Raw genomic sequence first — 14,207 nt, 5'->3', positions numbered from 1 at the left:
ATATTCTTTTACTGGATTCAAACATTAAGTGTGGACTTTGAAACATAAGTTAACTGTTTTAAAAATTATAAAACTTAAGTTACTGGATTTTATATAAGATATATGTTAAGTGTACATAAGACATAAGTTTATTGTTTTAGATTTTCATGCTTAAGTTTTGAAGTCCCAGTAACCAAAGTAAAGTTTGTAGACTAATGTTTTATTATGGATTGTTTTTAACATTCAAATTCATGCAAAATTAACATAATGGATTACTTTACAAAGAAAATAATAATAATAAAAGCCTGTAGCCCGGCCCGATTTAAGCCCACATCCCGTCTAGTCAATCCCAAGGGCCGGGCTTGGGCTCTCTAAAATGCATTTAGGCCCGGCCCGTTAAAAATTAAAGCCTACGGGTTCAAGCTCGGGCTCCCAAGACCACGGCCGGGCCATCTCAACCCGTTATATACTCTCAGGTCTAACATTAAGTTACACAATTTGTCTGAATGGATACCCGTGCTTGATGTGCCCTCAGTCTCATTCCCATTATTTGTGTTCGCTTCCGCTGTACCTACTTATGCCAATCCTGCTTTAATTATTTTAAAATTGGTGCAAAAGAAATATGATTTATAAGTGCTAAATTCGTAATTTAACTCTTTCACGTGTGCACAAAAATAAGCAATTTGCCCAGATAGGGCTACCAACATTTGATTGGTCGACGTAATCGATCAGGATTGCGAGAAAGGTGTTTGGATGTAAGGGAAATTCGCAGAGAAAAATATCTGGAAAATAAACTATTCCCTTATCAATGGCGATGACAGTGGCTTCTCCAGCAGCTTACCTCAATGCAGAACACAGTTTCCTTGGCGCCGAGTCTCGATTTCGACGCTTCTTTCCCGCCAAAAATGCCTCAAGATTTCTCGCCATGGCACCCAAAAAGAAGGTACCCTGTACACAGACAATTTCTCCATTTATTTCAACTCAATTAGGGTTTCAATAATTTATATCACTTCTTTGTTGTCTAGAGAACTGAGTAGAAAGAAAAGGGAAATTGAATTTTATCATAAATTCATATGTAAACGGACGTAAACCCTTCTTTTGGTTATGCAAAAACAGAGGAAAATGTAAATTTTGTTTGTAAAATATGAAAACATCAACTCTAGTAAATGGATAGTTTTCTTAGTACTCATTGAAAATATCAATTCCTTCAAAACAATTCAGAAAAGATAATAAAGATAAAGAGCAGCAAAAGCAAAATTCAAAGGAACTCTACCTGGTTGCTGAGAAGGCATTGGGAAAAAGAATGAAAATGCAAGTGAATTGAACCATTTAGAATGGACATAGTGACATGCATATTCTTTCCAAACCCAACCTCTATAAGAAGCTGGGGAAAATCAATTAGTAATTCTCTGTTTGAGTTCATAACCAATGACTAAACGAGGCTAGGCCTGTGTACCCTGGACATAGTGACGTGCATTTAGTTATCCTAATTAGACTCGGTGCTTAATGGACTCTCCACATTATATTGAAGATATCACTAGTGGGAAAATAGCCCTGAATTTGGTATTTTAGATTAGTCCCCAAGTCAATGTTCTTACTTGAACTTGAACCCGGTTTATATCAAAAGTTTTTTGCAGCTTTATACACACTGTAGGAAGTAGGATTTAGTTTAGGCCTTCAGACAAGACTAAGGTTACTACCCTGGACAGCAATCAAGATCACTTCATGTGTTATGATTCTGCACAGCTTACACAAAACAATACATCAGAGTTTTTTTTTTCATACGAAATTGCTTTACTTTTCTTACAATTTTATGCTCTTTCATTGCAAAATAAATGTACACTAGATAGAGTAACTTGATTTTTGTCTAATTGTCTTGCATTCTCCAATTCATCCTTCATTTTCCTGATAACCAAACGAGTAATGAGTTATATGAATTTCTAGCTTCTTTCAGAATTTTTTCAGCTCTTGAATTGTTAGAAATGCAAACACATTTAACTTGATTGAACCTAAAAAGAAAATAAAAAGTAAGCTGGTTATCTTTGAACTGAAACAATCATAGAGACATTTTTCTTTTAATTGTGAAATAGAAGAAATCGGAAATTCTTTAGGGCACCGTTTGGATTTAAGGATTTGAAATGAATCGATTTATATTCTATCATCTAACGGAATATACCATTAATTTAGAATAAGTGATTTAAGTTTAAGTTTTAACAATGACTAGAGTGTCTTTTATGTATGGATATCAAATAACAAGATGGAGTGGAAGGATTTATTTGAAGTCCATGTGGGCAAGGATTATAAGTTTATAACCGCACCCTTGGCTGAACAAGGTTGTAAATTTCAGGTAGCAGGAGAAACTTTGTATTAGTATAAGCTATTTAATGCTAGATATTTTCCAAATAGTTCCTTTTTAGGGCATAGAGGAGTATTTTGGGTGCAAATGAGCTCCTGAGAAGAAGACTGAAGTGGAGAATTAAAAATTGGAAGTGTTGGCATATGGGATCACACAATTGGTTACTTAGGACAGCGAGTTTAAATAAAGTTTCTGGTCTTTGACCCTTAGTTAATAATTTGGAAATCTGGCCTTATTTGAAATCATTTTTTGGACGTTGATGCTGAAAACATCCTTAAGCTTTCTTTAACTAAAAATGATAGCAATGATGAATAGGTTTGGGGGCAGAGTAGATTTGGGAAACTCACAGTGAAAACTGCCTATTGCTTGCTGCTGCTTTGACGAAAGAGAAGATAAATTCAAATTCATCAGGTGAATCCAGTTCTGTTGGGTTCTAGAATAAAATGTGGAGGCCAAAAAAGAAGGACCAACACAATGAACATTAAAATCCTCTTTCCTTCTAGAGTAGTTGATATTAGCCAACTTATGAGCAACCAACCTTATTGGATGTTCTGTTCAAAAGGATTACCTAAGTCCAACTTGTGCATATATGCCTAATGTTGAGCAGCGCGCTTTTTACTTCAAAAGGCTCTCTTGCTTCTCCATTAGCAGCTTTCAAAACTACCTATAAGTCCCCTTAGAAAAAGAACCTTTGAAAACCCAACAATAGCTCCAACTTGACAACTTTTCTTAGTGCAATTGCTTCAGCTATGGTTGCATTAGCAGATGGGAATTGAGGCACAACTGCAGCTATAATTAATATATTTATCCTTTACCAGGGAAAATAAAGTGATCCACTCAATTTATCTCTGCTACCTCTAATCTAATATCCCCTTGACTTTCAGGACCAACGTCAATGAACAAAATTTTGTTTAAACTCTATTGCATTTGCTTCAAATTCATTCATTTATCCTAATGGATCCTAAATGTAGAATGCTATTATCTTTACCATTGATGCTGAAACTTAAATAGATTGCTTGGACTTTTGTCTCTCATTCTCCATATTTTCGATCATTTTTATGGGTTCTAAACAAACCAGTAATGTGTTAAAATTATTTTTTAACAATGCAGGTGAACAAGTTAGATGATAACTGGAACAAACAATGGTTTGGAGCTGGAATTTTTTACGAAGGAAGTGAAGACGTGGAAGTGGATGTCTTCAAGAAGCTGGAGAAGAGAAAAGTTCTTAGTAACGTTGAGAAGGCGGGTCTGTTGTCCAAGGCTGAGCAACTGGGATTTACTCTCTCATCAATCGAGAAGTTAGGGGTGTTCTCCAAAGCAGAAGAGCTGGGGTTGTTGAGCTTGCTTGAGAAGGCCGCCAGCTTCTCACCATCGGCTTTGGCCTCAGCGTCACTGCCCATTTTGGTGGCAGCTATCTTGACCATAGTTTTGATTCCGGATGACTCCACCAGTCTCGTGGTTGTGCAGGCAGTTATCGCGGCAGCGCTTGGAGTCGGGGCTGTCGGGTTGTTGGTCGGTTCGGTTGTTTTGGATGGTTTGCAGGAGGCAGATTAAGTTTGAAGTGTTCTGTGTTAGGAATGATACAGAATGTAAATTAACATGCATGAAAGGAATAATTTTTCTGAATTTTGTTTGGTATCAAGGAAAATTAGTATGAAGTAGGCCTGATAACGAGGATGGTGCAATTTTAAGTTTGTGATTCATTCAAATATTTATTTTATGCACTTCAATTATGTATTTGGAACATATCTTTTCGAGAATAAGATTTCAAAAGGAAAAAATAGGAATCCAAGGGGATAGGAGTTCGGAAGTTTGATTCCCTTTTGGTCAACCCGAATGAATTTTATCCTAATTGTTTGGTACATGTGGGATAGGTGCATGTGCCCGTGGTGGATTATGGAATGATCTAAATACGAAATGAAATTATTTGAAATAAAATTTTATTTGTGGACGAGATATTTGAAATAAAATTTTTAATCTTAGGCTGACTAGATAGGGAGGCTGGGTTTTAGTTTTAGAGCGCTCCATGCTCATTTAGAAGTTAAAAGCCAAAAGAAGATAGAGTTCACTTGACATTGTCTTCAACATTTCCTTCTACATATTCAAATCCACAATTGCAGGTTTTTATTAGTGACTAATTAAAGAAAGTATATCAAACAACATAACTCATGGGGCTTGACGAAACAAATAGCATACCAGACGGGCTTTCATTTGGACACTGCCACAAGTTTTTTTTCTCCTGCAAATTCAAGCAATTTGTATACATGAATGATATTTACAAGTATAAAAAAAGGCCTGTGGACAAGTTCAACAGCCCATATGAAATAAATGCCGTAACTTGGGCAAAAAAACGTGGACTAATCATACAAAGGTAAACCCAAACATAGCACTCTAAAATTGTCAGCCCTGGCCAGATATAGTAGCCCAAAACCTACCTGACCCTACGGCGTCCAGCGAGGCTTGGTCAGTTTTCCCTTTCTTATCTTACACGAATCTGATTACTGTTTTGCTTCGATTACTTAAGTTTTTTCCGTTGATTTTTTGAATTAATTTGATTTCTACCAAGAATTCATTGGTAATTTATCATGTTTGTATAGTTAGTTCTTCCAACATGCATGCATGTATGTATATATGTATATATACATTTATATATTCTTGCATACATTTATAAGTTTAAAACTGCTTCTGTTGAAATTTTCTGTGATTTTTTTTCAAACTAAGATGAATTTGATATTCAGATTTTTCCATTATAGGTTTATAAGCATATTTGAGAAAAAGGGCTTCTTATTGACAGATAATTAATTTTGATTCTTTATATTGTTTACTATTTATCTTGTTTGTTTGATATCTATTTGTGATTTCATTATTGGCAATTGTGTGCATTATCACTATATTGATGGCGACTAGGGTTTTAGGGGGAAAACTTGGGCTATTAGATTCCAATGATTCATTTTAAGAATTTTAAATTTAATGGATTTGATGTTTCTCGTCGGAATAGTAGAGGGGTACATTCAATATGTTTTTGTTTATTAGTTATCAGTTCTTCTCTTTAGAGCAGTTTGGTAGCTTGCAAGGTCATTGCTAATTATCGGAGCAGTAGAGGGGTACATTCAATCCTTGTGTGTTTATTAGTTCACAGTTCTTGTTTTTAGTGCGGAGTAGAGCTGCTTGGTAGCTTGCAAGGTCATCACCTTGAGATCACAGGTTCAAATCCTGTCTCCGCTACATTTTCATTTTTTTGTCAGTTTTTATTTCTCCCATCATGATGACTAATTCATTAAATATTCTTGCCTTTCAAGTGAAGAAGTGTCTTCTTTTCCTATTTGCTTATCAATACAGTTTTTATTTATTTATGTTGATTGTAAGAATTTCATGCAACAATGTTGTGTCTTTGGCAGCGATTCTTAATCCTTCTGATGAACATTGATGAGCTTGAGGACGGTATTACTCTTTGCTTTTAAGTAAAGTTATTGCTACATCATTTGCCCACTCTATTCGGAGTAGTTGTTGACAGTTTTCTAAGTTTTGTTGTTTGCTGTTTTGATAGCTGGACTCCTGCGTTCAAAAGGCATTGCCATTGTAGGTTTTGTTGTTTATTTTCATGACTGGTGGAAAATATGTACATAATCTATGGTAGCCAGACTGATAATTTGGTTGGCTTATGAAAAATTTGATATTTCGTTCTCTGCAGCTATATATCTTGCAAAGTGTTGAATGGTCCTTGATAGGTGCTTCTGCAGTCTTGTTTCTTTCAGGTTTTGCAAGCTATTGCCATTAAATGATCTTTCGAAAAGGGGGAAGGTCACTCTTATTAAGAGCACCCTCTTGTCCCTTCCCACATATTTCTTATCTCTATTTCAGATCCCGTGTTCTGTTGCTGAACGAATTGAAAAAATTCAGAGAGATTTTCTTTGGGGTGGAAAAGGAGAGGAGTTTAAGTATCATCTTGTTAATTGGGAGCAAGTTTGCAAACCGTTGAAGTTTGGCGGTTTAGGTATCCGAAAGTTAATCCCTTTCAATATAGCCTTATTGGGGAAGTGGTTATGGAGATTCGGTAAAGAACGTCATCGACAATGGAGAAAAGTTATCTCGTGTCGTTTTGGGGAAGAGAGTGGAGGTCGGTCCTCTCGTCCTGTTTCTATTACCGGGGGCGTTGGCATTTGGAAGTTAATTCGGAAAGGTTGGGATGTGTTTTCCATCCATATTCGGTTCAAGGTTCGTAATGGTATGTATGTTAGATTTTGGGAAGACTTATGGTGTGGTGATCAATTGTTGTCTCTTTCTTTTCCTCTTTTCTTGAGCATTGCCGAGAATAAGCATGCTTATGTAATTGACTGTTATTATCTTGATAACAGTGGAGTTACGTGGGATGTGCGTTTTAGGCGTTCCTTTCAGGATTGGGAGATAGCTGAAGTTTGAATCTTTTTGAACCTGTTGTATAGACAGAAAGATGTTGGCAGAGGTTGTGATGATATTTTGTGGACTCCCTCTTTCCATGGTATATTTGAAGTTCGATCCATGTTCTTGTGTTTGTCTAATTTTATTGGATATGATTTCCCTTGGAAGTGTATTTGGCGCTCTAAAGCTCCTCTTAGAGTTGCCTTCTTTGTTTGGACTGCTACTTGGGGAAAAATTCTAACATTGGATAATCTGCGTAAGAGAGGTAATAACATTTTTAATTGGTGCTGTCTTTGTAAAAATGATGGTGAGTCCGTGGACCATCTTCTTATGCATTGTCCTGTTGCATCTGATTGCTGGAATCTCATATTCAGTATTTTTGGCTTTCAGTGGGTAATACCTAAGCACTCTTTCCAATTAATTAATGCTTGGAGAAGATACCCTGTTTCCGGTCATGCTCGTGATTTTTGGAGGGTCGCCCCACATTGTGTTTGGTGGTGTATTTGGAGAGAGAGAAATAACAAAAACTTTGAAGGGAAGGAATCGTCTTTGCAAACCTTAAGTCTTTTATCCTACGCTCTCTTTTCTGTTATGTCAGAGGCAGCGCTTGCTCCTCGATCTGTTGTGTATTAGGGACGCATTCCCTTTTTGAACGTCTTTATAATATATTTTTACTTATAAAAAAATAAAAAATAAAAACATATTTAATGGTTTGAAAGGAATGGTGGGGTCATTTCTTTGCATGTTAGAGAGTTGGTCGTGAGGCGAAGAACAATGATTTATTTCCTTGGGAGGTTGAAATCTTGTAAGAAGCTTCTTATTGTTTTTCTGCTTCTTTTTTCTCTTAGTGGAGTTGCTACTAGATTTTTTCCATTGTTTGCCTATATTTAGTTATTTGATAATGTTATCCCCCTCTTTTACTTTGTTGCATTACTGCATCTTTTAACATTTGAAGTTGTTTGTAGTTTATTTCATGTTTACCTTAAGATGTTTAAGTAAAGCTCCTGCATGGATGGTCTGTGAACAATTAACCAAAATGTTTTGAAATTAGTTCTGCATGTATGTTTTGAAATTAGTTCTGCATGGTTAATCTAGAGAATACCCCCCCCGCCCCCCCAAAGACGCAATGAAAAAACAGCACGGTTAATTATTGAGAGTATATTTGATACTTATCTGCATTTTCCCCCCACCCTAGACACAATGAAGAAACTGCATGGTTAATCATAGAGAATGTGTTTGATACTGAGCATTTTCCCCCCACCCTAAACACAATGAAGAAACTTAGGATAGTTTTATGGGGATACTTCCAATTCAATGACCCCAACTCCTAGTATCGGGCTGGTATTTTTTTTTATTGTTGATTGAATTTCATAATTTTAATGGTATACCTAGGCAGAGAATGTTTAGCAACATTTGGAATGCATAATGAGGATCGGCCTCAATCTTTTGTCATATTTTCTTTCTTTCCTTTCACTCTCTCTTCTGCTTTTTATTTTTTGGCTTTTTTGTGTGTGTGTTTTTTGATGTATCATCCTTGTATATGTCTGTAGCTCTTCTCTTTGTCTGATAGGGCACCCTGGCATATCAGATGTCAGCTCTGGTCAATATCGATGTTTGGCATATCAACTCTCCATTTTTGCAAGGTAAGATTATAGAAAAATACCAATTAACAGTTTTTTATTCATGATTTTTTGCAAAATACTAGGATAAGAAAAATACCAATTTTGTGTTTTTGATTCATGAGTCATTATTGTAATAGATGCCTCAACTCACTAGAGGCCCACGAAACAAAGGGAAGATTTGTACAAACATGATATGCAGCAACAAAAAGACGTAAAATGATTGAATAGATGTGTACAAACCACCTTGGAGACAGTTTTGGGTATGGACAGATGGAACAGGGGATTTCTTCCATCCCCGATTGATCCAACGTTGGATATTCTGTTTCTTTTCTATTATATATGGAATTTCGGTGTTATGATGTCTGTTAACATGTTATCCCCTCCTCCTTTTTTTTTTGGTAGGGATATCATTATTTCTATGTTTTAACAAATTATGATGGCTAAACTCTTTGGAGTGCTTGTTATCGAGCCGCCGGGTGTGAGGCATCATATATTTATATATGATATATTATATATTTGTCTTTTTGCAATTTAGAGAAATCTTTTTTTGCCTCAGTTGATGTCATTAGGTATTTAGTGATGCAGTCATTGACATATTATTTTGTAGAGTTTTGAAGTGGCATCATCATTGCACTTGGGATTATGAAAAGCTTGTGAGAACTTGGCTGTCCTTTTTTATCCTTGTTGGAGCTGCTTAGCCTTCTGGTGTTTGCTTGCAGTAGTTGTGTGCTAGATGTTTATTGAGATGTTGTCTCAACCTACTTCAGGAACTTTTTTTCAACTGAAAACTTCTGCATAGTTGGTAAGAAAGCATTTCCTGTTTGGTCTGAGCTGGACTCTTGGCTGATCGACGTCCATTTCATGTTGATAATATATGAAATTAGGCCATTTCTGCTGCGGAGTTGTTATGTATATGTATACATATATAAATATATATTTGTCCTTTTGTTCATTTGGGCAGTTTACATGCATCTCGGTTGACTAGTAGTTGTCATTTGTCTGTTTATGCAGGAATCACTTATGTACACATGTTGAAGAGTTGGTGTTTAATTGCTTGTGGTTTCATTTCCAGGATTTCACAGTGGTTGCTTAGTTTTTTATGGAATCTGAAGAGGCATTATACCTGCACTTGGACATTTTAAAGCTTGTCAGTCATATTGTCCATTTTGTGGTTAGTGGAGCTTCTGCTCGCTTTTTGCTTCCTGGTGTTTGCTGGCAGCAGTTCTCTGTTTGCTGTTAATGGTTTTCTTTTCTATAGCATGCTCCCTAGTCCATACTTTTTTGGTGGTTTGCATTCTACAGTTTCTACTTTCAGACTATAAACAACTGCCAACTAATTTTGCCCTATTACATGTACATAGTTAGCAACAAAACAGAACTAGTTCATTGAATATTTCATGTACTAACTTTTAGATTGCATTTTGTATACTGCTCGCCATTCTATATGCTATGGATGGAGTGGACTATGGGTAAAATAGGTGGGACATAAATACCTCAAGTTTTGCTTTTGCCATGTCTCATATATACACACACACACATATATATTTGGGTGTGGGGTGGGATTTCATGACATCATCTTCAAGATTTAGTAGATTTATGTTTATCATATTTGTGTGTGTCTTTATAATGATTGTCTTATTATATTTGTTGCTGGAAACATTATATTTTGGGTAGAGGCGTATTTTGGGTAGGACATAAATACCTCAAGTTTTGCTTTTGCCATGTCTCGTATATATACACACATATATATATTTGGGTGTGGGGTGAGATTTCATGATATCATCTTCAAGATTTAGTATATTTATTTTTATCATATCTGTGTGTATAATGACTGTCTTATCATATTTGTGTGTGTCTTTATAATGACTGTCTTATCATATTTGTGTGTGTCTTTATATGATTGTCTTATTATATTTGTTGCTGGAAACATCATATTTTGGGTAAAGGCGTATTGATATTCTATTTTAAGATGATCCTTCGTCATTGGTGGGGCCCTTGGGGTGGTGTTACATTTTTGTATTTTGATCATGGAATAAGCACGGAATACAAAGAGCACTATCTTCCTTGGTAATTGTGTGCATCTTGTCTAAGTTTCTTCATTGGTTTTTTTGTTAAAGAGGTTTTGACTTCTTCCTTTTCAACCTTGTGAATGATTCTGCTTTGTTGGTTTCTTGCAAAGGCTCTATTTGTGCTTTCTCTTTCTTTCTTTTTTTCTTTTTCTATTTTCTTTCTTTCGTAATTTCTTTCTTTTCTTTCAGACTACACTTACAGTTCTCTTTCTTAACATAACTTTGTTCGTGTAGTGCTTAATGACATGTCTTTACATAGTGGGTTCCAAGTAGATTGGTTACGCCAGGTACAAAATGGCTGGATTATTCACAATTGTCATCCTAACGTGCTCGTGCAATATCTGGGAACATGTCATTGCGTGTTGGGGAGTTTGTGGTAACGTGAAGAGGAATCGTTGTTTTCTTAGAGGATAAAATCTTGTGAGAAGCTTCTGATCCCTCTTTCTGTATCTTTTTACTTCGTGGAGTTGCTGCCATTCTTGTTTTTCTTTTTCTTTTTTTTTTTTTTCCTTCTTCCCCAATCTGTTGTTTCCATTGCTTATTTGCACCAGGTTTCTCCTTGATGTAGTTTGTTGTCTGCTTTAACTTTTTAGATTATATGAAGATACGGATGACGTGATGCAAGAGTTAAATCTTCTAGCAGCAGCTTGTCCTTGGTAGACATGCTATCTGATCTCTAGAAAATATTTTGGAGAGGATGGAATTGATGGGAGTCCATTGTTTATGAATGGTTCTGCTTTGTTGGGTTTCTTGCAAAGGCTCTGTTTGTGCTCTCTTTTTCTCTTTTTCTATTTTTTTTTCCAGACTTTACTTACCTTTCTCTTTCTTAACATAACTCTGCGTGTGTAGTGCTTAGTGCCATAGCTTTAGAGCATCTCCAACCCACCTGCCATATGACCTGCCAATTCAAAATATAACAGGTGGGTTGAAATTGTGGTCTCCAATGCCATGCTATATTACCTGTCAAAATTTAACTTTGCCATTTTTGGTGCCAAATCTAGCAAAACAAATGGCAATAGCTATTTCTATATTTTGTGTCAAATCTACCAAAAATATAGGGGTTTTGAACTTTTGATTACAAAACAATAATTACAGTTGCTGAGATATATATGCATACACAAAATCAAGAATTCCAGACCTCGATTAGTTGATTTAGAAAAAAAAATTGAAACAAAACCCATACATACAAGTTAGCAGTTGCAGAGAGAGAGAGAGGGGGGGCAAGCAAAACCCATATGTATATAAATTTATATATATATATATATAGATATATATATTTGGGTCTTTTTTGACGAGATATTTTTGATTTTTTTTAATTAAGTTTAATTTTAGTTTTCTTCTAATGTCTACAACTTGACTTGGAATGTGCCTAATGTTAACATTATTGATGCAAATATGAATGGTGGGAATGGTAGTTGAAAAAGAATAGTGATTGTATCAAAAAAATAGCATTTTGCATTAAATGCATCATTAGAGCAAAATTACTAAAATGTAGCATTTTGACACTGTAGCACTGTCAAAATATAGATTTGGCATCCAATTTAGCATTTTACCATTGGAGTTGCTCTTACATTGTCGGTTCCAAAGTTTAATGGTTACGCGAGGTACAACAGCTTGATTATTCACAATTTTCTTCCTAACATGCTCGTGCAATATCTGGGAACATGTCTGTGCATGTTGGGGAGTTGGTGGTGACGTGAAAAGGCATGGTTGTTTTCTAGGAAGGATAGAATCTTGTGAGAAGCTTCTGATCCTTTTTTAATTTTCTTTTTTCATCGGGGAGTTGCTGCCATCTTTTTTTTTTTTTTTTTTTTTCAAGTCTATTGTTTCTATTGTTTACTTGCACCAGGTTTCTCCTTTATGGAGTTTGTCGTGCTTTAACTTTTGAGATTGTCTGAAGATATGAATGATGTGTCGTAAGAGGTAAATCTTCTTGCATTAGCTTGTCCTTGGAAAACATGCTATCTCTAAAAAATATTTTGGTGGGGATGGAATTGGTGGGAGTTCATTGTTTATTAATGATTCTGCTTTGTTGGGTTTCTCGCAACGGCTCTGTTGGTGCTCTCTTTTTTTTTTTCTTTTTCTTTCTTTCTTTCTTTTTTCAGACTTCACTTACGGTTCTCTTTCTTACCATAACTCTGCATGTGTAGTGCTCAGTGCCATATCTTTACATAGTTGGTTCCAAGTAGAATGGTTACACGAGGTATAACAGCTCGATTATTCACAATTTTCTTCTTAACATGCTTGTGCAATATCTGGGAACGTCTGTGCGTGCTCGGGAGTTGGTGGTGACGTGAAGAGGCATGGTTGTTTTCTTAAGAGGATAAAATATTGCGAGAAGCTTCTGATCCTTTTTTCTGTTTCTTTTTTCTTCGTGGAGTTGCTTCCATTCATTTTTTATTATTTTTTTCCCCCTTCTTTCCAAGTCTGTTGTTTCCATTGTTTACTTGAACTAGGTTTCTCCTTTATGGAGTTCGCTATCTGCTTTAACTTTTAAGATTGTCTGCAGTTTATATTACATGCTGATAGGCTTATGGTTAGAGCTTACGCTCCTGCATGGATGGTCTATGAACAATAATAAATTGTTTCTATGTGTGCATATGGAGTTGACTGCAGTTATTCGTCCAGTTATGGTAAATGATGTTTCTTTATCTTGATGTCTACGTGGCTTCTTGTTTTGCAGGGACCTCATTTCAATTGTAGGTCTTGATGTAGTAGGTGTTGCTGTGAATTTTCTTGTTAGAAAACTGTATTTATGTAATTAGTGATTTGAATTTATGGTATTTATCTTTTAAAATATAGTACCCACGGTACTATTTCAGAACTTCCTTTGATTCGGGGTTTGGTAGCTGATTTCTTGTGTGTTTTCAACTTTCTTGTATGTCATTTCATGTTGCAGATGCCTATCCCATTGTCTTTTATGGTAATACGTCCTTGAGAGACACTAAACTTTTTCTGTTATCTATGAGTGTTAATGTTGGTGTTTTGCAATTTGGGTTTGATAAGAAATTTTTTGATGAAAAGGTTACTAATTGTAGTGTATATATTATCTATGAGTGTTAGTGTTGGTACCCTCAATTGAGGATTTTTGCATATCTAGTTGTTGGATCTCAATTGGGTCTCAGTTCTTCTTTTCAGCTCGTGGTGGTTTCCAAGGTCATCGCCTTGAGATCACTGGTTCAAATCCCATCTCTCCACTATATTTGTTAGTTGGTGTTACTTTCTTTGAAGGTGTTTTAGTGTTCTTGTTTCTTTTAAATTATATAAATCTGAATAAAAATAAACAAACAGTTACTGTTCTTATTTCAGAGCTCTCCTCTTACACATCATTCATGATTGTAGACTGTCGCTGCAAAGGGGCTGAAAATATCATTATTAATCTTTTCTCTCTCCATGTCTATCCTTGTAGGCACAACCTTGAAGATAGTTTTGGTGGTTTAACGAATTAGAAAGTCTGAACTCTTTAGAGTGCCCATTGTCCAGCTGGATGTGAACCATGAATACTTTCTTTTTCCTCCTCCTCTTTTGATTTCTTGGAAGTAATTAAAGTTCTTATCAATAATTTATAACATTTCTAAGGTACAAAATTTATGAATTTTCTACTCTTAAGGGTTCCATGCAAAGTCTTTGCTGTGGTACAGACTACAGAACTCATGAATGGTTGTGCCTTGAAGTGTTTCTTGCAAAGGCTGTGCTCTCTTGGTGCTTTCATTCTGTCCTTTTTTTTTTTGTGTCTTTATAATGATTGTCTTATTATATTTGTTGCTGGAGACATAATCTTTT

At 35.6% G+C, this 14,207-nt stretch overlaps 1 protein-coding gene across 1 annotated transcript; it reads left to right on the top strand.

Moving 5' to 3' along the window:
- Window positions 1-692: 692 nt before the first annotated feature.
- On the top strand, window positions 693-4,081 carry LOC132283479 (uncharacterized). The gene is made up of 2 exons (XM_059785426.1): window positions 693-922; window positions 3,446-4,081. Exons 1-2 carry the CDS (start codon window positions 788-790, stop codon window positions 3,887-3,889), a joined length of 579 nt encoding a protein of 192 aa, XP_059641409.1. The 5' UTR covers window positions 693-787; the 3' UTR covers window positions 3,890-4,081.
- Window positions 4,082-14,207: the final 10,126 nt, after the last annotated feature.

This window comes from Cornus florida, unplaced genomic scaffold (assembly GCF_030987335.1).
Source record: "Cornus florida cultivar Cherokee Brave unplaced genomic scaffold, ASM3098733v1 CherokeeBrave_3.0.0_Hap2_Chr11, whole genome shotgun sequence".
Classification (NCBI taxonomy): Eukaryota; Viridiplantae; Streptophyta; class Magnoliopsida; order Cornales; family Cornaceae; genus Cornus; species Cornus florida.
The sequence above is the reverse complement of the archived record's forward strand: the minus strand, read 5'-3'. Positions and strand labels throughout refer to the sequence as shown.

What these genes read in the sequence shown, in the direction of transcription:
- LOC132283479 (XM_059785426.1), top strand. Translation starts at nt 788, where the DNA reads ATGGCGATGACAGTGGCTTCTCCAGCAGCTTACCTCAATGCAGAACAC. An exon ending in CCATGGCACCCAAAAAGAAG is followed by an intron (nt 923 to 3,445) that starts GTACCCTGTACA and finishes TTAACAATGCAG; the next exon opens with GTGAACAAGTTAGATGATAA.